General features: G+C 35.9%; 1 protein-coding gene across 2 annotated transcripts in view; it reads left to right on the top strand.

The window, feature by feature from the left end:
* Positions 1-25,826, top strand: part of LOC121380976 (tubulin polyglutamylase TTLL4-like) — a 38,074-nt gene that overhangs the window by 6,919 nt on the left and 5,329 nt on the right. For both annotated transcript variants that reach the window (XM_041510034.1, XM_041510033.1), the window contains exons 2-15: positions 4,084-5,427; positions 10,958-11,061; positions 11,493-11,717; positions 12,783-12,893; positions 13,039-13,115; positions 13,651-13,845; positions 14,716-14,798; positions 15,633-15,761; positions 16,841-16,963; positions 17,870-17,968; positions 19,620-19,895; positions 20,601-20,712; positions 21,289-21,499; positions 22,166-22,328. In XM_041510034.1, coding sequence (XP_041365968.1) covers positions 4,205-5,427; positions 10,958-11,061; positions 11,493-11,717; positions 12,783-12,893; positions 13,039-13,115; positions 13,651-13,845; positions 14,716-14,798; positions 15,633-15,761; positions 16,841-16,963; positions 17,870-17,968; positions 19,620-19,895; positions 20,601-20,712; positions 21,289-21,499; positions 22,166-22,328 — 3,131 coding nt within the window. In that variant the 5' untranslated portion in view covers positions 4,084-4,204. The remainder of the gene's footprint in view (positions 1-4,083; positions 5,428-10,957; positions 11,062-11,492; positions 11,718-12,782; positions 12,894-13,038; positions 13,116-13,650; positions 13,846-14,715; positions 14,799-15,632; positions 15,762-16,840; positions 16,964-17,869; positions 17,969-19,619; positions 19,896-20,600; positions 20,713-21,288; positions 21,500-22,165; positions 22,329-25,826) is intronic.

Below are 25,826 nucleotides of genomic sequence, written 5' to 3'. Positions count from 1 at the left end.
GGCGCAATGTTGATGCCCTATTTATTTAACTTCTGTGAGATCATTTTGAGTAGCCACATTCTCAAATGATGTTGCCACGTTCTTCCTCAGTGTTTTCCGAGCCTCTTCACTTTGAAGAGAAAGGGCCATCCTTTTCTTGTCACGTTGCTGCTTTTCAAATCGATCGCTTATCAGCATTGTTTCATTATTTTCCTTCATAGACTGGTTCATCGTCAATGCATCTGGACCTGGTCAGGTCTTTTCGGCGATCTCCACCACACTTGCTTTTCTATTAGTTGTCTGCGAACAAGAGACGGCGGTCACATGTCCCTTTCCCCAAAATTATGGAGACTATAGTCGCCATCAGCCAATCATTGTTCATTATTCTTCTGTGACTTCCATAAATTATTGTGAGAAGGGGTTATCAACCCTAGACTGTCACAGGTCATTTTAAGATATCTGAAAAATAATAAAGAATTTTTTTAAACGATCCCGTACTGTGGGATAACATTTTTCTGTTCTTTTTATTTCCATCTTGATCGAGTGAATTGATCGCATTGATATTGCCAGCTGATAAAAAGTAGTTTAGTTATTGTAAAGGTGGCCGGTGTATATATTATTTGGCACCCAAGATAAATGATTTTAATAATGAACATTACACTTTCGTTTTTATAAGCGCTGATATCCCTCCCTCCCCCCAAAAAAACAAAACAAAAACAAAACAATTATATTAACAAACAAAACAAAAAATTAAACGTTTCTAATATATTATAAGGAATTGCTGAATAAACAAATGACAGTAAGTAAAAATCATCAGTTACAACCAATTAAATCTGCAGTTGAGGTTAAAATATCGGACACGAGTTAGTGGACACAAAAGACAGAATGACCGTTCTGATCACGTGATAAATTTAGCGCCAAATAAGTAATTTTTTCAATACGAGATTGCCGAAACGATAAAAAATTGTTTTCATTGCTAAAATAAAATATAACTGTTATTGAGTGTATCAAACATACAAATGGATACTGGTATGGGACACAACAGAAGCTGTTAAAAAAAATTTGTGTTAAATTACGTTATGGTAAATGCCGTAAGCTACTGAAGTTTTTCGTCAGTTGTGCTTTCGTACACAATGCGGCTTGTTTCCTTTGATGTCCAGTGTATAGACTGATCGATGTTTTACATTGTGAATGAAAGTTTGCATCTTGAATTAGCGGAGTTGAGTGCTGTAAATTATAACAGGATGCCGAAAAATAAAGAGAGGCGCAGAAAAACAAATGGGGCTGCCAAACGTGAAAAGGGGTGGCATAACACGAAAGCGAGGAAGCAAAATGCAGTGAGAACGTATATTATACAGCAACACAGAGTATGCGCATGACTAAATATAGTTCCATCGCGTGGTACTAACTTAAACGCCCATTAACTCCCACAAGGAACCAAACGTCCATGTTAGATACTGGCAGATAATGTTCATACACGTTAATACATTTTGGCGTCAGTGAGGAGCTTTACCGACGGCAGTAATTTTTATCTGTTGCCACTGTTAAATTCGAGCCCTGGAAAGCAAGATTTTATTTTATTATTTTTGTATCACACTGAATTAGGGCAGGGCAGCAACACTGCCAATTAACTGTACCTCAAAGTGAACCCCGTCTATACACCACAAAAAATATTTCGCTAAAAGCATATGGGTTAGATTTGAAAGAAAAATTTAGATTACACATTTATCAACATTTTAAAAATTATACCCTTAATTTAATTACCACTTTTAGACTATGTTACCTCAGTGGGAGGGCAAAACATGTGGAGGAGAAGGAGATTGGTCGCCAGAGGACCGCAGCTCCTATCTACCCCAAAGACAACCAGCCACAATTGGCACTGTGGGCATACTCAGCGTTATTAGTTAACTCCTTAACCAAGAGATCCTGCTACCTCCAGGTTGTATCCTAGAGGGAGTAATCTAACCCTAAATCGATAGCCCCCCAAAACGGTGGCACTCACGGTTTGCCAATGTTGATGACACCAAACTGTGACTCTATGCACCTTCTCCAGTGACTTCACCAAACTGACTGTATGCACCCTCTCCAGGTGACTTCACCAAACTGACTCTATGCACCCTCCCCAAGTGACTTCTCCAAACTGTAACTTGGCACCCTCTCCAAATGACTTAAAAAAACTGTGATTCTATGCACCCTCTCCAAGTGACTTCACAAAAGTGTGATTCTATGCACCCTCTCCAGGTGACTTCACCAAATTGACTTTATGCACCTTCCCCAAGTGACTTCTCCAAATTGTAACTTGGCACCCTCTCCAAATGACTTCACAAAACTATGTCTCCCAAGTGACTTCACAAAAGTGTGATTCTATGCACCCTCTCCAAGTGATTTAACCAAACTGTGACACTATGCACTCTCTCCAAGTGACTTCTTCAAACTCTTTGCATTTATCTTCTGTTGTGATTAACTGAATCTTTGGGAGTTCAGCAATAGTCTGTATTGTCCACTCGATGGGCAGGTACGTGGTTGATGGTTCGGTGTCTCCCAGAAATGACAAAGTGGAGATGGCGAACTCGGTCACATACATTCCGTGCAGAAATCGAAGAAAGATCACCTGAACCTTCTCCTTTGGTGGCTATTTTCCATCAAAATATCATTTATTATGCCTTTTTTCTTGCCAAATTAATTTTATTTTATTTTACCAAGTTAATTAAAAAAAAATTGCCAATTGTTCTTAAAATTCGCAATTGGCGAATTTGGCAAGTTGCAGAGCTAGCCCAACCATTGCTTGTTACCTTGGTGTCGCCATGGATGTGAAGCGTTGGCACACTGTCTTTACCATTTGTCTCTCTCCATGGTTAACTTCCTGAGACGTCCACTAATTCTTCTCTATCTGTCTCCCGATCCACGGCGCAATGTTGATGCCCTATTTATTTAACTTCTGTGAGATCATTTTGAGTAGCCACATTCTCAAATGATGTTGCCACGTTCTTCCTCAGTGTTTTCCGAGCCTCTTCACTTTGAAGAGAAAGGGCCATCCTTTTCTTGTCACGTTGCTGCTTTTCAAATCGATCGCTTATCAGCATTGTTTCATTATTTTCCTTCATAGACTGGTTCATCGTCAATGCATCTGGACCTGGTCAGGTCTTTTCGGCGATCTCTACCACACTTGCTTTTCTATTAGTTGTCTGCGAACAAGAGACGGCGGTCACATGTCCCTTTCCCCAAAGTTATGGAGACCATCGTTGCCATCAGCCAATCATTATTCGTTATTCTTCTGTGACTTCCATAAATTATAGTGAGAAGGGGTTATCAACCCTAGACTGTCACAGGTCCTTTTCCGTTAGACTGGCCAAAGTCAACCACACTTTCAAAATTGACACTTGTAGAACTTTGTAAGATAAAAAAAGTCTGTAAGTTTCTCAGACTACAGGGAACATTTAATGTGTTATTAATCGACTGGTTGGTGCAAACTAATGTCTCACTACACAGATGTCATCTGCCATTGAAATCCATGTTAAATTTCCCAACTTCAAATGAAGATTGCCAATAGAATGGGTAGTGAACTGTGTAGTGAGACCTAACATAATTATTACAGTTTTAGTTTGATAGGCATTATCTCATGCAGGGCTCGAATGTAAGAATTTGTGACCTATGGCAATTCTAAAATGTTTTTACTGTAGGGAAAATGCTTATTGACGATAATTTTGAGCCCATCTACGATGCCGTTGTTTTGTTTGAGCCTTATCTTGCATGGGTCCCTAAAATGTCTAAATGATTTATATATGTACAGTTTTGTAGCTTAAAATTATTAATATCTTTCTTTTGTTCAAAGTACACATTTGGTTATAAATTTTGGATATGCCATTGAAAAGAATTATCACAAAAACAGCGACTGTGTAGCAAAGTTTGTCCAAAGTTTCAGTACTTTTAATTTTTACGGCAAAATGATTTTGGTGGTAAATTATAAAAAAAGATCCCCAAATTCAGTACCACTAGATACATGTACATATATATATAACTCTTAGTAACTACTTGTAACTGAGCATTGTACAATCCTGTTCAGTATATTTATGTTATTGTTATACTTCTCTCCTTTTTTTTCAGTTATTCACCCATCGAAGGGATGTAAGTGATGATTTGGGTGAATTCAAGAGACGTTCCATGTAGGTGACAACAAGATGAATTTAGAACAGTTAGTTGTTTATGTTTAACACACTGTCACGCCATGGCGGACAGAGATTTCAGTTTAGCCAAGTTGACAGAAAACTTGGAGGAGCTGTCACTGAAGAAACAGCTACCACTGAGAAGCCAGGCTCAGAAGCCGGTCCTCAAGTATAACACACACGTCTCGAAACCCATTTCTCTCATCAACCCACCCTGTTTCTTGACCAAACTAGTTTCACAAAACCGGAATGGCTCCAAGCATGGAGTTCCGCCGAGACATTCTGCCGCACGGGTTAAAGACGATGGTGGTAAAATGGACTACAGGCCACCAAAGCACGGAGGAGGCCTTGGCAGCGGAGCAAGCACTCAAAGCATGGGTTGCATTCCACACCAGAAGGCCATCAAGAGTCACTCAAATCCGTACACACGTCCATTAAGTGCCAAAGAAGTTGCCGACGACATCAAGTGCTATAGACAGGTGATGAAGAATACCAGTTCACATGCATCGTCGCCCCTGGAGAGGGGTACAACACCCAATGGGATTCTGCAGCTCAACAGCTTTATGCGGCCCCAGAGTGCAGCAGTCAGCGAGTGTGCAGTGAAACCGAAGTCGCCCCGAAGAGTGAAGCTGAAAGCTTTGGGGGATTCAGGGACTGCTGTGCATGCAGAGAATGGTAGTCATAATAGTAATAAAAATAATCATTTCAAAACTGCTCATACGGATAAAGGTTCTGTGAACTCACTTTTCACAAAACCACCTCTATCCACATGCATGTCACAGACAAGATCGCTCGCGCTGTTAAATTTTAATTCTTCAGTCGCAGAACAGAGAGCAAAGATTCGGAATTTGAATTACACACCTACTCGGCCTTACAGTGAAGTGAGTGAACCTCACTCCGACTCCAACCGGTGTTCTCCCTCAAGTACTTGTAGCTCGAACCGCTCTTCCCCTAGCCTCGCTTTCTCTCCACAACAGTCTTCACCCCCAGCAACCAAAACAGTGCCTTTGTCAGAAGTTCACTGCAAACCGTCACACAACCTGACAGCCACGACCACCATAAATACGGAGATGGTGGGCATCAGCAGTTTCCAGAAGATGCCTGTCACAAACACCATCACTGGAACGGTCTACTACAAGAAGGGGTCGAAGCCGATCGAGGACCTGTGTGAACTGCGGCCCATGGCCGATGGTGCGCCCGCCAAGTTGTTCGAGAAAAGTGACTCTTCGGAGGATGAGGAGAGTGACGAAGAATCGGAGGATAATGACTCAGCATTTCCATCGGGGTAAGATTCTAACTTTACATTTCCTTCAGTTTTCATTTTGTCTTGCATTTGACTGAACACAGCAACGAAGCCCTTAAAATGTCAGGAATGAAAACCACTACAATATGGTATTTCTGCACAAGATGAGGACCTAATTTTTGAGAAACCATGAAAAGTCCATGAACTCTTAAAACAAGTTTATGGCAGTCATTATTTCTTTCTTCTGTTTTTTTTCTTACATAGTTATACAGATTAATACATTATTGTCATTGGGAAAATAACCTAACACAGAACATTTTTGTTCAGTATCATGTTGCAATTCACTATGCATGCACGTTTCAGAGATCACTACACAATTGTAAAACATCAAACGGTGATTGCTAATCAATTTTCAACTGACTAGAAATATCGCTAATCAAGATTTAGAAAACAAAATGTTCCCTGCCAAATATGTCTGTACCAGTTCCTGTTTTGTTATTTTTGTGATAATATATATGGGTTATAGTAGAAATGTATTGAGTTTAAATCTGTAACATTGTCAAAGTTGAACATAAATAACAATTTAAGTTTCTGTAATATTTTGCTATTATTTAATATAGAGCCAAGAAGTTCCCATTTAAAATATATATGGGGCACATGGTAGATACCCAGTACATGTAATACTGTCAACCCCTGACTGGTATACAGTTCATATGTATGCCTGTACATTACTGATACACATAGGCATGTTCCTCAGTTTCTAAAAACGATAATAGAACTCATGATCAAACAACAGAATGGCTGATCACAGCTGTATTTGAATAAAATTGTTAATACAGTTTGTGTACATGGTATTGGTTGTAATAGTTTCACGGCTGTGTTTTAATAAAACTGCAGAACTATACAGTTTGTGTACATTGTGTTTCCACAAATTGCATGAAGTATTGTTCCATTCGCGCATCGGTTATGATGTTATTTTGCCTAAACTCAATGTATGTACAGTGTATTCATCAGTAAAGCTCCTGATTTATTGCAACTCGTATCACAGCTGCAGCATTTGCTAGCGTCAAGTTCGAGCCCTATATAGCTAGCCCGATATATGCTTCCTCACAACAAGCAGAACTTTACATTTGCTAGCGTCAAGTTCGAGCCGTATATAGCTAGCCCGATATATGCTTCCTGGCAACAAGCAGAACTTTACATTTTATTTTTCACAGTATATTACATATCCCTCATTTTCAAGAGTTAATTTTAATATAAATGATAAATTGTAAATACCAATGTTTGTCTCAAGTCTTCCACTAAAAGAGTTAAGTTACAAGTGTAAATACTAAGTACTACACAAGTCTAACGAGGAATGTAATTTTTAGACTAATTTCTAAAAAGTTCTGCTTCTCATTTTCTAGCATTTGCTTCCAACTCAAAATGTGAGAATTAAGTAGACATTATTTTCCATGCACTCCACAAAATTAATTTTAAGTATGCAAGAACAAACACGTTCTTTGCAAGTTCTGTAGTACTGGACAAAATGTATTATCGACAAAAGACTTGGTTATCGGCACAATATAATGTCCATGGATGTATAATATATTTAATATTTTAAAAAACTAGCCAGTAATAGGGCATATTGCCTATTTTTCCAACTAAATATTTGTAATTTCATATTTTCCAATTCACTTTTACTGCTTTCTATTGACATTTATTGATACAAACTGACAAATTATGATTATCTGTACATATATCCAGAAAACAGTTTGGTTATATTTATTTATTGTAAAAGTTACTGAGGTTTATTTGCTTTTCAAGCCGATAGTAAATTCACATGTACACACACATGTATACATTAATGTACATGTATACATGTAGGTTATCAGCCAGTTCCCTGAAAGGTGATTAGTTGCTCATACTCGCCTAAAGATGGAAAGAGTTAAGTGTTTCTGCACTCGCCTTTCATTATCTTGCTAAAGTATACATGTATGTTGTTACAATGTTTATTTTTTAAATGTATGGAAATGCTCTGCTTTTCTCTCCTGCTGTTTCCGTATGGAAAGGCTTGGGTGAATATTTCTTGAGTTCGAGCCCGGATATACTCTTTGTATGCAGTACAAACCATATGTACTGAACTATTAAATAGGGCTATTCAAATGTTATTCAGCTTGCTTGCACAAGTTCAAAATGTTAAATAGCAAATACTTAACATTGGGGGCCTGGCAGATGTTACTCTTTTTTTTTTAACTGTAACATATATGTACTTGTAGAATTCATTCAAATGTAATACTATCACTTTGAAAGAAATATTCGTATGACATTGAATGGCTTTATTTGATGTAAAAGGGCATGACATGTGTAGGTTTCAACTTGATAATCTTTCTGTCAGTTTTGTATATTATATTCATGTCAACTGGCACACACCTAATATACAATGTAGGCTGTGTGGATGATATTGATTTGTTAACAAATGAACAGTTCTGTAGTATGGTGACCCTAATATGTTGGCTGTATTCCAGTAACTTGAAGTACCTGTATGTTTGTACATGATCATATGTACATACAGTGGACATTTTTATGTATGCTGTTAGTGTTACTTATTAAGTTAAATACTTTTTTTTAATAACGATGTTAATTGAAATGAAAAAAAAAGAAGCAAACTCAATAAGTTAGTTTTCATAAAGCATTTCCACCATGTTGAAATGTTCCTTTTGGGGAAATTTGCATGAAATACATTTCTGTATATATAGTGAAGATTATGGTAATATTTGTAAAACAACTACAATGTACATGGCCAGTGTTTCTTTCTGATGTCCGATAAACCCCCCAAGTAATAAATTACCTATGATAACATACATGATAGCACTTTATTTCTAGCAAAATTATTATTTTTCAAGACTCTACACCTGTGAATAATGCAATTTGAACTTTTTGCACCTGTTGTAGTCTGATTTTTAAGTTCCAATGTTTGATAAATGTTTGAGAAAGACACTAGCCCTCACAGAAGCTTTGGCTAGTGCCCTATGTCTTATAGTAATAAGTTGATTATTTCCACTAGCCCAGATAAAAGATTTACTAGTCAGGAGGGCTAGTGTATTTGTCGAACCTTGGCAGTCAGGTCAGGTCGGGATTCAAAGCCACAGCTGACTGAATTTTACACTTTGTGAATCAGTACAACTACACAAGGCCACACATCTGCTTCACTGAATGAACATGTAATTTAATAAGCCTTCTAAACCTGATACTAGTGACAGTAATGTATTTACATGGAATACAAATTCTTTGAAGATTGTCGAATACTAAATCTGAAATGATGGATGTATATTTTGTATAATATATTATGATATGTTTAGCACAGCTAGTTGTCATGCTTACTGTGACTCAGCCATTCGTGTACCACTGAGGATTTGCTCACTGAATCATTCATGGTTTGGGTTTGGGTTAATATTGCTGTAAATATTCCTTGACATTTCAACCTTTTTTTACATTAAAAATGTAATCTTGTTAATTTAGCAGTCACATTAACAAATTTAATGAATAATGGATTAATGGTAAATGTCCTCAAAATTGTTAATTCACGAAAAAATAATTAATCTGATCCTATGGCACTCATGAATTATTATTCGCAAATCCATACTTCCTCATACATTCTCCCTACCTGACCATTTTGGCGATATTCCAATGATTTGAAGGACTTGTATATACATGTATATGTATCTACATTTTTGATAAAGTACTATCTTACAGGAATACACAAGAAAGCAAACAAATGTCTTAACTAACATACCTGTACATGTATGGGCATATTAATTTCGTGTATAAAAAAACTGCATAAAATATAATTTTATTACATACTATTATTAGGAACAATTTTTTTTTTTAAAGAAAATACATGTACATCTTATACTAATATGCATTACCAATGCCTCTAGCTCTGTTATGCTTGAAACATTTAAGACTCAATATAGCAGTTTATGTCAAAAGCAAAACATTTTATTTTCATAATGCTCTAAAATACATCTCAGAGGTCTAAACTTTTTTTAAACACAATCCCTCCCGTCACCCCCTGTTGTTATTTCCAGCAAGCAATTTTTTTTGTTCTCATTTGGATACATACATGTACATATATAAAACAACTGGCCTGTTATTTTAAACAAAAATAACAGCAGTCCATTTTTTACTTGCTATTTTGAGCCCTGTGAAAATCATGAAGCCCTGTGAGGTTTCTTCATGTGCATTATTTACGCAGTTAGTTTGAGATTTGTTATCATCTGCTTGTCGTTCATTCGTAAGGTTTTTCTTCACAATTCAAATTTGCAATTCCAAGCCATGATGTCCAAACATGACCAAAATTTTGTTTTAAATCATTTTAATAAATATTAATTAAAAGTTACTAATACTTAGTCTATTAGACCAATAAGATACTGAAGTTTAAGAAAAGACATTTTCTTCCAGTTAAGGCTTTTTAAATTTTTAATAATTAAGACTCAATATAACCAACCCTCTAGTTTACAAAAAAAAACCAAAAGCCTACTGTATGGTTTTATCAAGTACAATGTACATTGTATCTGAATATATAAACATTCATTAGCATAAATATTTAAAACATTTAAAGCACTGGTAAGCATTATCATGCACTAAGGATCAATTATAATCAAAAATGGATTGGTTTGGCTCCAGTGATGTGATGATCGATTATAAGAATCCATAATCGATTTTGTACCCAGTAATCAAAAGTGATCGGTTGCTCTCATTTTTATAATTTTCAGAGGGTCTGTACAGTCTAACCTTTGTAACATTAGTTACTATGTAATGTTGGTTACCAAAATATGTAGATCACATTAGATATAAAGAGTTTTATATCTATGGTTTCTGCAGGGGTTCTTAACCATTACAGAAGTATGTATATGTAGTCCACTAGATGTCATCTGAGGTCACTGGTGACAATTTCCCATGTAATTAACTAATTCAATGTAATGCTTTTAGTGAACTTTGTGTACATTTATCCAGATGTAGGTGCTCTGAAAAATACTTATTTAATTAACAGCTACACATTTAGCTGTAATACTTGTTTTACTGCTTGATTTGGAGAAGTTTATTATCCATTCAAAAGAAATGGGATTTCATAAAAAAAAAAATAATAATAAAAACACAAATAAGCCTTACACATTAAATTAGGCTGATGTAAAACTAATTATAATTTTCATCTCATTATTTTTATAAATGCATAATATAAATATGAAAAATAAATATATGTCATGTAATAATTAACATTTTTAAAATGTAATTTTCAGTTAAAAACTGGGAAAACAACACATACTGCATGACTTTGTCATTTATCAGCTTAGAGCATGTTGAAGAATATGTTTTGTCTACAATATAGCAGTATGATGTTTACATGTGCATGTGTACCTTTTAGTTTATTAAAGTGAAATGATAAATTATAAAATCTCTTTCATCAGTTCCCTTTTGACACAGACAGTTGGTTTGTGTGTATTTTATCAGGTACGGTACTTTAAAATCTGTGATGATATTAAATTGATCCTGTGTTCTGTACCTGTTACATGTATGTATGTTGTTACAGAGAACGCTTGCCAGGAGATGGGGAGACAAGTCTGGATGACTTTGATGAAGAAGATGATGGAATCGATGGCTTGGATGATGACTGTGTAGATGCATCTGACATAGGTAAACTTTTGTCATTACGTTCAACTTCACATATATATATACATGTAGGTTTCTTGCACCATCGTGACGACTGTGTAGATGCATCTAACTTACATATAAGCTCTGAAGAAACCAATCGACAGTCACTTATCATAAATTGGTGGCATACACACATTAAATTTTGTTGCATGGTGTACCACCGATCAAGATATGGTAAGTGATCGGTGATCAGTGATTGTAGCACAGACACTGAAATGTTGATACAGGTCTGATTAACAAACAGGACATGATCGCACAACATACTTGTATGTGTTTATACCCCTATTAACTGAAATAGCAAACAAAATCTCCCTGAAAACAAATTCATTACTCTGGTCACAACTAAGTTGGATGCTGTCAGCATAGATAAAAATTAAATTCAATTAATAATAATATGTTACATTTACTTTTAGGTGAGAGTGACGGCTACTCGGTTGCTAGCAATTTTTCTCGACAGTCGACCTCCAGCATCCGGTCATCTGCTCATAAACATTCTGCAATCTCTGAAATCAAGTGTCGGCCTCTGTCCCATGCTCAGTCTGTGTCCGCCGTGTCCCAGACGATCTACCCGGCCTTACGACAGAGCCTCTTTCCCAGCATTCCACCAACTATTAACTTTGTGCCAGAAGGAGAAAGGGGTGAGTTTTAAAACTTTTTTTTGATATTTGAAATCAAAATGGTAGTGCAAAAATTGTCTGTTGTTGACCTTAGAATTTATACTTGTACAGGTATTCCCTAGATGGCCCATTCCTCGATACAACGCCAGGAATGACAACAGTCCTTGATCCTGTAGTGAAGTTGAGGCATATCTATACCTGTAGTTTATCATTTATTACATTGCTAAAGGGCTGGATTTAGCTCAGTCAGTTGAGTGCTCGCTTGAGATGCTTGCGCAGCAGGATCGAACCACCTCGATGGATCCATTCAATTCACTGGTCAAAGGCCATGGTATGTGCTTTCCTGTCTGTGGGAAAGTGCATATAAAAGATCCCTTGCTGCATTGGAAAATTGTAGTCTGTTTCCTCAGATGACTACGAGTCAGAATTACCAAATGTTTGACATCCAATAGCTGATGATTAATTAATCAATGTGCTCTAGTGGTGTTGTTAAACTTTACATTGCGAAAATACCTATAGTATATGATATTTTAAGTCTCTAACAATGTGTGATATGTCCTTTGAGAGGTCATGATCTCAAATCAGCTAATCATGTCTCTTTTTAGTCATACTTTTAATACATACATGTTTATACATGTATATTATTGAAACAATATTTGCTGTCAATTCTTATAATTAAAATTAGCCCGGTAATGTAACAAAATACATATTTGAATACCTTTGTTTAGCCTTGAATATGTTTATAGTATTGTTTGTATATACTTCCTTGAGAGATACATGTATGTGGAGTACGAATGCAAAGTTCCATTGATAAATAGCCAAATCATGCAGGTGACCACCACATGACATCATTTTGCTGGTGTTCTGTAAAGAGAGGTTTCTGGTTTAGAGAGGTAAACTTTAGTTATAAAATGTGTAAATCACGGACCATGGAAAATGTCTGGTTTAGAAAGAGTTCCATTTTAGAGAGAATCCGATCTTGAGGGCTTTCACTGTATATACATGCATTTTACAATTAAATTACAATTAGTTTTACTGTATGCAGATGTAGCTGGTATATATTTACCTGTCATTCTTTTCAAACAGTGGAGCGATTGCCGTGGGAAATGAGAAAGCTGATGAAATGGAGAATGAGCCCCATCACACCAAATATTGTTAAGTCGACTCTCGCACGGGTTGGATTTCGAATCACAAAAAGTAAGTAATAAATAGGTGTTTCTTTGCGTAATATCATGAGTAGCTTGTTCAACCTATAGACATGGAAATAGTGTTAATCATTTTGTGTGGAATACCCGAGATAAACTACACATGTATGTATACGTTATAATTATACTACTTTCAGGGAACAATGACTGGCTTGGTTGCTTTGGAAAACACATGAAATCTCAGGGATTTAAGGCAATCAGGGAATATCAAAAGGTTTGTATATACACGTATATAATATAAATATATTGACAAGCTGTTTAACACTTTTAAGTATATTTGATTAATTAATTACATTGGGATTTTAAGATAGATTTAAGACAATTTTAATATATATTTTGTTTAAGTTTTAGCTAAGGTTAGAGGTGCTGTATTAAAGTTGCATAATGATGCTTTCCCACCATAATTATTTATCAGAATTTGCTTTGAAATGCAAATGTTATACTTTAGCAATATGCTCATACAAAATTACAACCAAATAATTTAATTTAATAGTTAAACATTTTTGATTTGAGAATCTTTAGTGGATGACCAATGGAATTGTATGCATTTATTTGAAGTTACAACTCAGTAATGTTATTTGTATGCCAGGCTATGTTGTCAGCAGGTTTTCTATCTCTGACAGCCCTATCTAGCTGCCAACAGTCTTGACAGATTTCATAAGTTACTGAATGTGACTTGTTTACAGACAAATTACAATTTATTTTAAAGTAAAACCTGACCTTGACAAATGGGTTTTTTTAAATTTCAGTTGAATCACTTCCCAGGCTCCTTCCAGATCGGCAGAAAAGATCGACTGTGGCGCAACTTGTGTAAAATGCAGTTACACTTCGGGAAGAAGGAATTTGGCTTCTTTCCTCAAACATATGTCCTCCCATTTGACCTCAAACTCCTCAAGAGGGCGTGGGAGGAGGGGGGTTGCAAACAGAAGTGGATCATTAAACCAGTGAGTTTTGTGCTGGGGTGTCATTAAACAATCATTAATTCATTCATTCGTTCATTCATTCATTCATTCATTCATTCATTCATTCATTCCCTCATTACTTGTTTGCATTACCATAGTTTGACACCCAATAGTCGATGTATTTTTCATGCTGGGGTGTCGTTAAACATTCATTCATTCATTCATTCTCAACCAGTGAGTGACGGTCGGTTAATTTGAATAATGTTTTGTGTATAATCATTTTATTCATCATGGTGTGCTATGTGTGCTTTAAATTTAACATTATTTTCTGATTCATCCACTTTCCTGGCAGGTGGTCAGCTAGCTCTTTTGTTAGGAAAATAAAATGGAAAGGGCCGAATTTACAAAGTATGTTCTTATCTATACTGCGTTCGTTTAAGGTGCTTGCATCGTAGAATCGAGCCACCTCGGTGGATCCATTCAGCAGATTGGTTTTTTTTTTTAGTCTAACCAGTACACCACAACTGGACAAAGGCTGTGGTATGTGCTTTTCTGTCTGTGGGGAAAGTGCATATGAAATATCACTTGCTGCATTGGGAAAAATGTAGTGGGTTTTTTCTGATGACTACAAGTCATAATTACCAAATGTTTCACATCCAGTAGCCGACGATTAATTAATCAGTGTGCTCCAGTGGTGTCTTTAATCCAAAAAAAAAAAATCTTCTTCTATACTGCATATATTTACAATTTTTAAACACATTCATTTAAGAAATGTATCTTAAATAAATTAAAATTTAAAAAAGTTTAAATAAATTCTAAATAATGAGATTTGATGATCATGGCACCAAGTTGAGACATAAAACTTGCTAATAACTATTCAGTAATAATTCATTTATTATCATTTATTTACAGCCTGCTTCAGCCCGAGGAATAGGCATCAAAGTCATTCACAAGTGGAACCAGATTCCAAGACGCAAGCCAGTCATTGTTCAAAGGTATGTAGAGGTTATTACAGATGTATGTTTTGAGACTGATATCAGTTGATACAAAAACTAGTTTGTTTAAAATCAGGAGATCATTGGCATGAGGTTGAGTACTCATGGACAGTTTAGTTTTTACTATTGTCTTCTATCACATTTATCTAAAGTTAGGTGCAAAAACCAGTCTGTTGAATGACTGCCACTGTTAATTCTCCTGAACAGGCTTCATATTTACAGCCAGTGATGGTTTGGAGGTGTGACATCACTTTATTGCAGAGAACAGTTACTGTTGGCACTGCAGTCACTACCGCTGCCTAGTTTTCATATTTATAGGACATTAAATGAGCTTCCATTTTATATGATGTTTATGTTCCGAGTGAAATAATTTTCAGTTGTCATAAACTTTAGCAAGTGACAATGAAAATTAATTCACAAGGGGCATAAACATGATACGCAATGGTAGTAAGTTTAATATCCTATTACCCATAATCAATTTCAGTTTATTTCACTATGATATTAAAACCGTTTGACTGGTGTTCCGGTATGGTCATAGTGCACCAGTTGTATGTGTGTTACATCTCATTTTACATTCTAGTGACACGTAACACTTTCATAGGAACCAAGATATGTTTAACCATATGGATAATGATTATAATTTGTTCACCTCACCACACTTAACAAGACACCGTCACCAGCCTTTCTCTGCAGCCTATTAAATGTACTTTTACAGAGAGTGAACGCCATGACAGAATGCAGAATTAGTCAAATTTGTCTTGTACTTGTAATGTTAATGATTATTAGACTGTACGAACCTCCAATTGTATGGTAAAGAGTAAACGTGTTTTGCAGGTACCTGTCTCGTCCCTATCTCATCAATGACAGCAAGTTTGATATGAGACTGTACGTGTATGTCAGCTGCTACGACCCTCTTAGAATTTACATCTACGAAGATGGTCTGGCAAGATTTGCTTCATGCAAGTAAGAACCTTTCAGCATTTCAAGTAAGAACCTTTCAGCATTTCAAGTAAGAACCTTTCAGCATTTCAAGTAAGAACCTTTCAGCATTTCAAGTAATGGGAAGATTGGCTTCTTCTTTGTCAAAATCAGAATCTGTGTAATACCATACTTCTTTTAGTAGTAGGTTTTTCTAGAATTTTAGTTTGTGGAGTGTTAAATGTGTTTGACAGCAATACATAGAGGATAATAAACAAGTTACAAGTTATTATCAAATTTATGTCCCTAGTGAAATAATTTTCAATCGTCTCAAGCTTTAGCATATTTACACACTGCTCTGAGTATTGCTATAACTTTGTATTATAATCACATTCACAGATAATTTTTAGAGACAAAAGTTCTCTTTATTCTGCTAAAAAATCAATAATGAATTGCATTAAAATGACATTTTATTATAAATTGAAAACTGAAAAAAGAGCCGTAAACGCAAACTCTTTAAACTACATGACGTCATTTTGTGTGTTTGTCAAATTGTAATGACGTCATATTTAGTACCGACAAGGTGATTGGTTTGTAAGTGTCAAATCATCCAATAGTATTGTACATTACACCAATGCAGAATATTTCTCACTGAGAAATTATGGAAAATATGCTTCTTGTTATGAGTGCCCGCTAGGGTAATAAATCATTTTAATTTAACTTTGATACATTTTTGTGTGTGTGTGTGTGTGTGAGTGTGAGTTTGCGTGTGTGTGTGTGTATTTTTTTTTTTTAATCAACATACGTGTAAGTACCCAAAAGTAGTTTCTAGAACATTTTTTTTTTTGAATGCTTAAATTTGTTAATATGTAAAAGAAAAACGTTTACAATATTTTGTGGGTGATTTGTTGTTTAATTGCTTTATTGATCTATCTGTGATATTTGTATTTTTGCACAGTTCCTTACACTGTGGTTTATTTTAATTGTGGAATTTTTATATTGATGTTGATCATCACTTTAGATTTGCCTTTACCATAGTTTGACACCCAATAGCCGATGTATTTTTTGTGCTGGGGTGTCATTAAACATTCATTCATTCATTTAATTGCTTTATTTAATTTCAGGTATTCTTCTTCCATGAAAACACTTAACAACAAGTTTATGCACCTTACGAATTACAGTGTGAACAAGAAGAATATTGACTACCAAAGTAATTCCGACGAGGCACTCTGCCAGGGACACAAATGGTTGGTTCTGTTTGTATTATCATACTTGTCTTCAAGCTAGTATTTTGGGGAGAGAATCATGATTCTGTGGTATGTAGCATCCTGTATGTGAAAGTGCATACAAAAGACCCCTGCTGTTTATTTCGTAGGAATAGCTTAAATGGCACTAGTGGGTTTCCTTTCTTTCAGTCTTTTGACCAAGTGTCAAAATAATCATATGATGTTAGACACCAAGGAGCCACAGTTTAAAATGTGCCAAAGTGTTGTTAAACAAACACATCTTTGTTGTATAAAACAGTTAGTATTGTCAGTATTGTTAGCACCAAAGTGAATAAGTTGGATCTCAGAATAGAGGAGGAAAATGATAGCAGAATATCTAGTGAAAGTGCAGTGAAAAAAAGAAAGAAATGTTTTATTTAACGACGCATTCAACACATTTTATTTATGGTTATATGGCGTCAGACATATGGTTAAGAACCACACAGATTTGGAGAGGAAACCCGCCGTCGCCACATAGGCTACTCTTTTACGACAGGCAGCAAGGGATCTTTTATTTGCGCTTCCCACAGGTAGGATAGCACAAACAATGGCCTTTGTTGAACCAGTTATGGATCACTGGTCGGTGCAAGTGGTTTACACCTACCCATTGAGCCTTGCGGAGCACTCACTCGGGGTTTGGAGTCGGTATCTGAATTAAAAATCCCATGCCTCGACTGGGATCCGAACCCAGTACCTACCAGCCTGTAGACCGATGGCCTGCCACAATGCCACCAAGGCCGGTTGAAAGTGCAGTGATGCAAAGGCGTATAAGTAGTAAGTGTTTAGTGTATTTTACCAAATTAACAGGTATCAGCTATGACTTCTAGTACATATACGTGTGCCCTAAGTTCAGCTGCATGCAGAATGTAACATTATTTGTGTTTGCAGGAGTTTGAAGTCCCTTTGGCACTACCTGAAACAAAGAAACGTCAATACTGCAGCCATTTGGGAGACAATCAAAGACCTTGTCATCAAGACAGTTATTTGGTAAGAAAACTGACATTCATTGTATTTATTTATTATCAGAGACATATTTGATTATTTGGTGCCCCTGTGCCACTAACATATATCACCATGGGTCTGGGCTTAGTCGGCCTGTGCACTTATACGGCTGTGTGTATTATTGTTCATATGGTTCAAACTAAACATTGATATATGCTCTGAAGATGGGATCTTATCCAGTCTTAAGTTTTGAACAGTGGAACAAATTTAATACATTGCTGCAGTCTGTATCTTCACAAGAAGCATGTGCTGTGGAGGGAAGCAGATTGCATGCATATATAATACTTTTGAGTTTGTACTGAATTATAATTTGTTGGTCCAAAAATAAAACAAAAAGGCTTAGGCCTGGCATTTTTTATTTTGTTTTAAGAGCTTATTCTAGCACAAAACAATGTCGGGAATTGGAATAATATTAAAATAATTAGAAATCACAATGTCACATACATGTACATGTAAAATAAAGAGTTGAAATAATTTATACTCCCTACCGGGTATGTAATATATAGAGGTTATTACCAGAGTGTTTTTCGGTATCGTCAGTATCATATGTTAGGAATAAAAATTGTATTATGTGAGCATAATACATTATTTTTATTCCTAATATATGATATTGACGATACCGAAATACACGAGGTAATAATCTCTTTATCATATAAGCTCGAGCTTAATACAACGTGTTTTTGTAAACTGTACACGCAACTTTAATTCCAGTCCGCCATTACTAGATATTCAAATGACGTAAGAATATGTGGAGCGGTGTATTTTTTAATGGAAATGACGTCAAAATCAAATGATGTCATTTTGGATGTCCTTACATCAAAATAAAGTTATGCTTAACGTTTTTTGTTTTCCAAACGCTGGACAGCTTTCAGTGTCAAATTGCCATTGAAATGTTTTTATTTGATGACTGTGAATGCATACGTCAATCATGGAGTGTCACCCAAGTACGTTTGCTTAAATGTCAATAAACCTAGTGCCGAGACCTCGACTAATTTACATCTAATTTGCAAAGTTATCAAATTCTTAAAGTATGTGATCTGAAAAATATCACATACTTTGATTGCACTGAAAATGTAAGATATATGATAAAACATGTTACTTATTTTACATGTATTACACTGCATTCATCTAGTGAAAACGGTGTCCTCTGTGGACATATTTATTTGCGATTCATAAACTGATGGTATCAGTGGCAATAAAAAAGAGCACCTTTTATTAATTTATGTTATATTCTATATAGAAAAAAAATTCATGTTGGCGGGCCTGTAAAGCAGAGAATAAATACACTATTTAAAATTTGTTGACATGTCTTGGCCTGAGAATTACAAGGTTCTATCTGCAATTTTTCCAAAAAATTAGTTATCCATCCTATTTGATAAAAAATAAAATTATCTATATAGTAAACAGTCCTAGAATATGGTATTGTAAGACACAGTTGTTATATTAAAACTATTGCAAAGTCCTCTCTATGACACAGATATGGCAGCTCCAAACTTCAAGTGGTGATTTCTCAAAATGAGGTTTTGTGCACATAGAACCTTGTAATTCTCCATCCATGATGTTGCTGCTTCATAGCACCTAATGGGAATCATTAAGAGCACGACAATGTCTCATTAAGCATGACTGTTTATTCCAGTTCTGAGTCTCCCATCAACAGTATGATCAAGGCGAATGTGCGGAGCCGCTATTGTGTACACGAACTGTTTGGCTTCGACATTCTGCTGGACGACCACCTCAAGCCGTGGATCCTGGAGGTGAACATCTCGCCGAGTCTCCACTCCAACTCACCGCTCGACATCAACATCAAGGGTCACATGATCTCCGACTTGCTCAACATCGCAGGTTTCCTCCTGCCAGACAAGCACGACATCACACACCATGTGTCCGCATCATCCTCATCATGTGACCTGAGGTCAGTTTGATATTTTGACACTTTTTTTTTACGATTTGAAGATCACAAACCATGAAAGGAAAATGTTTCTGTCATTCATTTTTTCAGGCAGGCTCTTCTGGTCTGGTCTGGTCTGGTCTATTAGCAATGCCTATATATTAGGGTTTTTTAGTTTTTTATCAATTGTTGATTGATGGTGGTAAAAGAACTTGTTTCTTATAGTACAGACCTTTATGAATGTGCCCCCCCTCCCCCCCAATCAAAGAACATGTACGGTATGGCGTCCCGTACATACTTTTGTCTGTTAACTTTTGTTTGGTCTGGACCATATCATACATACAGATGCATACAGGACGTTCAAACCTCACATGAGGAACAACTTGGGATGGCGGCTTGTTTCGTACTATTACTAGGTCACTGTGACCTACTTTTCACGGTCTACTGCACATGACAGTAAATTCTTGTCCATACAGATGCATACGGGGACCATCAAACCACATGTAGGAACAACTTTTGATGGTGGTTGGTAAAATATTTATTAATATTTTTGATTGATAATATATTCCACATTTTAATGACACCTCAGCACATGAACTCAAAGTAACGACAAGTCTTAAGATTGCCCAATAAATGTAGCACCATCAAGGCTTGTCTACGTCTCTTTCCTTGTCTTGTGTCTGTTTTTGTTGACTGTTAATTGATTATTTCTGTTTGTTTCAATTGTAGTTCGTATTCACCTCCCAATAGCTATTGTATGGACAAAAGGTTATTCACACAGCAGTTTTCACCACACGAGCGAGCAAAACATGCCTACTACTGTCAGCGACATCAGGACGAGGTATGCTGTGCATAGCTTTAGCTTCAGCTGTTACTTATCTGTCTTGGTGCCTATGTTTAAAGACATCACCATAGGGTAGGAGACTCCCATTTATGTAGGGTGGGGTGGGACAGGCTGATTTTTGCCCAAATTAAATGAAAATGTCCAAACTGGATAACATTTATTTATATTAGCATTACTGCAAAACACTTTTACATGGATTACAACAAATATTGTGGTTAGAATAATGCCTGAACATCTCTATCGTTTTTGCCCGAATTTGAAGATGTTCTCCAGCACCAGGGTATAGTTGACCGTACTTCCCCACTGTCTCGTATGCTTATGGACATCACTCTGTTACATGTTGGTTTTACTTGCTCCAGTTGTCCTCATCTCTTGAATCCTCTAATCGATGCTTTATTTATGTTTGGTATGGCTTTCTTTCAGTGATGACAGTATTTTAATATTTTCCAGAAAATACTACAAACCACGTGGCTTTTGGCTAAGTAATAAGAGAGTGTTTTAATTTTTTTTATGAAATACTGCAAACAATATGGCTTTTCACTATGTGTAAATGATTGTTTTAATATTTTCCAGCAAATACTGCAGACCATTCTTGATACACTGACGCCCGATGATTTGCGTATTCTGACACAGTCGATCGATGAGGACAACAAGAAAGGTCGATTCCAACGGATATTTCCCACTCCAACCACACACCGATATCTCAAGTTCTTTGATCAACCCCGCTACTACAACCTCCTGCTTGACCAGTGGGTGCAGCGGTTTAACAAGATGGAATATAAAGGTAACAATTAAACTTTGACATTTTTAGAGTTTTCGAGTGGGGCTTGATCAGTGGGTACAACAGTTGTGCCAGCTTAATGATCTGACATTTTCCAACAAATTCATCAGTTTAATGATTGGACAGGTTCAGCCTTAAACTCTGTTTGAAACATTCCTTTTAAGGTCTCAGGACCTTTTAGCAGCTGTGAGAAAACTTGTTTTATGCAGTAAAATTTATAAAATTTTCTATTAGTTTTAGTATGAATTGTCTCGGCTTAATAAAGTTTGACGTTAAAGTTTCGCCTTGGATCAGTTTCTCACGAACTATACATCCTAGGTCATTTCATTGAAACTTGGTATATTGTTGCATCTATGGCTTGTCGTCATAGTGCACCGAAAATTTGTATGGTTGGCGAGACATTTAATTATGTGGAATTCTTGTTGTATTTAATTTTACTCATCTTAAAGATATTGTAGTACAAATTACAATTTAGAGATTTTTAACACCTTTTGTCATTTATCATATGTCTTAGGCAGCTTTTTTTACTTCAGGAAGAGTAACTGTCATATGAGCCATCATGACATAAAAACATTTTAATTTTTTAGTGGGTGGGAAGATGTGTTTCCACTGGTTTTATAAGAACATTTAGAAGACAATATAACTGCATTTCTTGTTTGTGTGTTACAGGCATTGCCCTGCTTGAATCACTGTGCGAAGAAGGACTTCATCTGGAAAGTGTCACCGATGATCCTAGCCACCAGTGGAACCCACCGAGTTGCACCATCACCGGATTCTGGGAAAACCGGACCACCGGAAAAACAAAGGAAAACGAGCCAACTTCTAAACTCAGGTATTGGCATATGCTGCTGTAGGTTGCGTGGGAAAGGATTTATGACAAAATACTTCCAAGTTAATATTTGTATTTTCTGCAGCATATTTTAGTCGGACATCACGTGAAAATGTGACATATTGCTGTTTCAAGAAGGAACAGACTGTGTTATTTAATGATGCAATCGACACATTTGTTTTCTCGTTCCAGCCAGTGCACCATGACTGGTATATCAAAGGCTGTGGTATGTGCTATCCTGTTTGTGGGATGGTGCATATAAAATATCCCTTGCTACTAATGAAAAAATGTAGCAGGTTAAAATTACCAAATGTTTGACATACAATAGCCGATGATTAATAAATCAATGTACTCTTGTGGTGTTAAACAAAACAAACAAAGTCAACACATTTTAATTATGGTTGTAGGGCATCATACATATGATTAAGGACCATAAAGATAATGAGAGAAGAAACCTGCTCCAGCCATGACATGGGCAACTTTTTTTCAGTTAGCAGCAAGGGATCTTTTATATGCATCATCCTACAGATAGGATAGTACTTACCATAGCCTTTGTTACACCAGTTGTGGAGCTCTGGCTCTGGCTGGAACGAGAAATAGCCCTCTGGGTCCACCGGCTGGGATTGATCCTAGACCGACTGTGCATCAGGCGAGTGTTATACCACTGGACTATGTCTCATTCACTGCAATGGCTGCGTTAGTCAACCTTCATGTTAAAAACGGGGCAACATCTGTCATTTGGGATTGCAAATAAACATAAAATATTTCCTTTCTTTTAAATGTGCATAAAACTAGAGCTTGATTTGCAATCGATTCTGCAACAGGGAATCATTGTATGTCACTGGTATGTGACTGAAATATACATAGTGGAAAATATAAAGGCAGTTTGGAATTGTGTGAACTGTAAACTTTTTTTTTTTTTTTCTTAAATGAAGAATTTGACAGACATTGCAAGGAATATTAATCCACTCCTGTGATGTCAAATTTAAAGGATTTTGTTTTGTATTATTAAATTGACAAATTAATAAGACAAAATCCTTTGCATGTGATGTCCCTGTAGTGGGCCAACATATATTTCTGTATGTCAGGTGCCATCAGTGGATTCAGTATTAATATAGCCATCGCTAGATCGTGCAAGCATCGATCGATTGCACTGCACCATAATGGATCTGTCATCGTAGATTGATTATGCTGTGCACTATCAAGTGATCCATCACTAGCATAACCACCAATAGATCGTGCAAGTATATCATTAGCAAGTATGTGTGAAGACATTGACCAACAGCATAGCCGTAGTGCATAGTGAGACGTATGATCACTACTATGGCTATGAATCTGAAATAAATTCTTTACATAAGTATTGTACATGTACTTGTTAGGTTTCCTTATTTTATAGAGTATATTTATAATATATCTTACAATAACTTACCCATAATATCCATGTCATAAACCCATTTGATATTTTGCATTATTAATAATGTTTTTCTGTCAGTGGGTCATTTGCTTACAAGCCAACAAGACCTGTATACCTGAGTGTAACATTTCGTAATATTTAGTGTTTTTCGTCAAACTACATTTATGCTAATCATGATGACATCATAGTACTGATGAAGGTGACTTTTATTTTAGAAGTATTATAGGATAAATAAAATTCATTTGACAAATGCTGATTAACATTGACTTGAATTGGTCCAAATAATATAATGTAACTTTGAAAACTGACATTCTTACATGTACATGTAACTGCATGAACATCAGTTTTGCACTGTTTTCGGCGGTGTTTAAAAAACCCAACTAAAAAGATTGTTTCAAATGTTCTCATTATTGTTTAAAAATTAATAAAATAACTGTTAATGTTGAATCAATAAATTTTAATATTTATTGATAAAATATTTTTTTTTTATTTGTCGTAAAAATTTGAGAATTATCTCATTTGACTACAGACGTAAAAATCCGAACCGGAGAATGAGGGATTCCCCTTGTGCCGTGTATTAATTTCCTCAAAAACGTGTTTGTTATTTGATAGTATTTTTATATTGGGGAAAACATGTTTGTTATTTGATAGTATAGTTATAAACTTGGAATTATAAAAGTTGAAGGTGATAATTTTTCACATTCATGCAAATCTGAACCATAGAACCAAAGAAAGAAAGAAAGATGTGTTTTATTTAACTACACACTCAACACATTTTATTTACGGTTATATGGCATCAAACATATGTTTAAGGACCACACAGATAATGAGAGAGGAAACCCGCTGTCACCACTTCATGGGCTACTCTTTTTGATTAGTAGCAAGGGATCTTTTATATACACCATCCCACAGACAGAGTAGTACATACCACTACCATTGATATACCAGTTGTGGTGCATTGGCTAGAACAAGAAATGGCCCAATGGGCCCACCGACAGGGATCAATCCCAGACAGACTGCGCGTCGAGCGAGCGCTGTTACACTGGGCTACATCATGAATGTCAAAAATTATCACATTGTATTTATAACTTAAAAAACACTCCTGATGAACATCTATTTATGGAACTGTTTGATGTATTATTACGGTTGGAATTGCAATGGTAGCTTGCCCATGAGCCTTGCGGACGTTGGCTTGATTATGTCAATATGTGGGTTCGTGGACAATCACAATAAAGTGCATCGATTGGTATGGACTGAAAACCATTGGACGATATCGTTATCAAGTACATGTGAGGGGGTGGGATTTAGCTCAGTCGATTGAGTGCTCGATTGAGGTGCTTGCATCGTAGGATCGAACCACCTCAGTGGATCCATTCAGCTCATTGGGTTTTTCTTGTTCCAACCAGTGCACCACAACTGGGCAAAGACTGTGGTATGTGCTTTCCTGTCTGTGGGAAAGTGCATATTAAAGATCCCTTGTTGCATTAGAAAAAATGTAGCAAGTTTCTTCTGATGACTACGAGTCATAATTACCAAATGTTTGACATCCAATAACCGATGATTAATTAATCAATGTGCTCTAGTGGTGTCGTTAAACAAAACAAACTTTAACTATCAAGTATGTGTGAAGACACAGAGAAGCAGTATAGCTGTAGTGAAGTGTATGATCACACTACCTTTATGCCAAAAGTGTTATGTACTGATTTTGTTAAAATAGTTTAAAATATATTAATCATTTGTAAACATTAAATTCCAACATTTATGTATTCATTATGTATTGCAGAGTCCTGTAGTAAATGTTTGGTGCATGTTTTATTTATCATATAAATTCATATATAAGTTTTATGTTTTTAGTTTTTTTTCAACCAAACAAGATTAAATGCTTATTTGTCCTGTCTTTACAAAGTAAAAAGGCTAAATGCGGCATTACTTTTCTGGTGGTGATAGCAACAATTTTTGCATTTCTACGTCAACTTGGTTTATAGTTTAGTGTCAGTATGACAGTGCGACACATTTTTGTGGAGTGTAAGCATCTGCATGAAACTCGAAAAGATATATTTGGACAAACAAATATGATGGAATCATTT

The sequence above is a fragment of the Gigantopelta aegis genome, chromosome 9 (genome assembly GCF_016097555.1).
Source record: "Gigantopelta aegis isolate Gae_Host chromosome 9, Gae_host_genome, whole genome shotgun sequence".
Classification (NCBI taxonomy): domain Eukaryota; kingdom Metazoa; phylum Mollusca; class Gastropoda; order Neomphalida; family Peltospiridae; genus Gigantopelta; species Gigantopelta aegis.
Note: the sequence above shows the minus strand (reverse complement) of the source record. Positions and strands in the feature narration are given on the sequence as shown.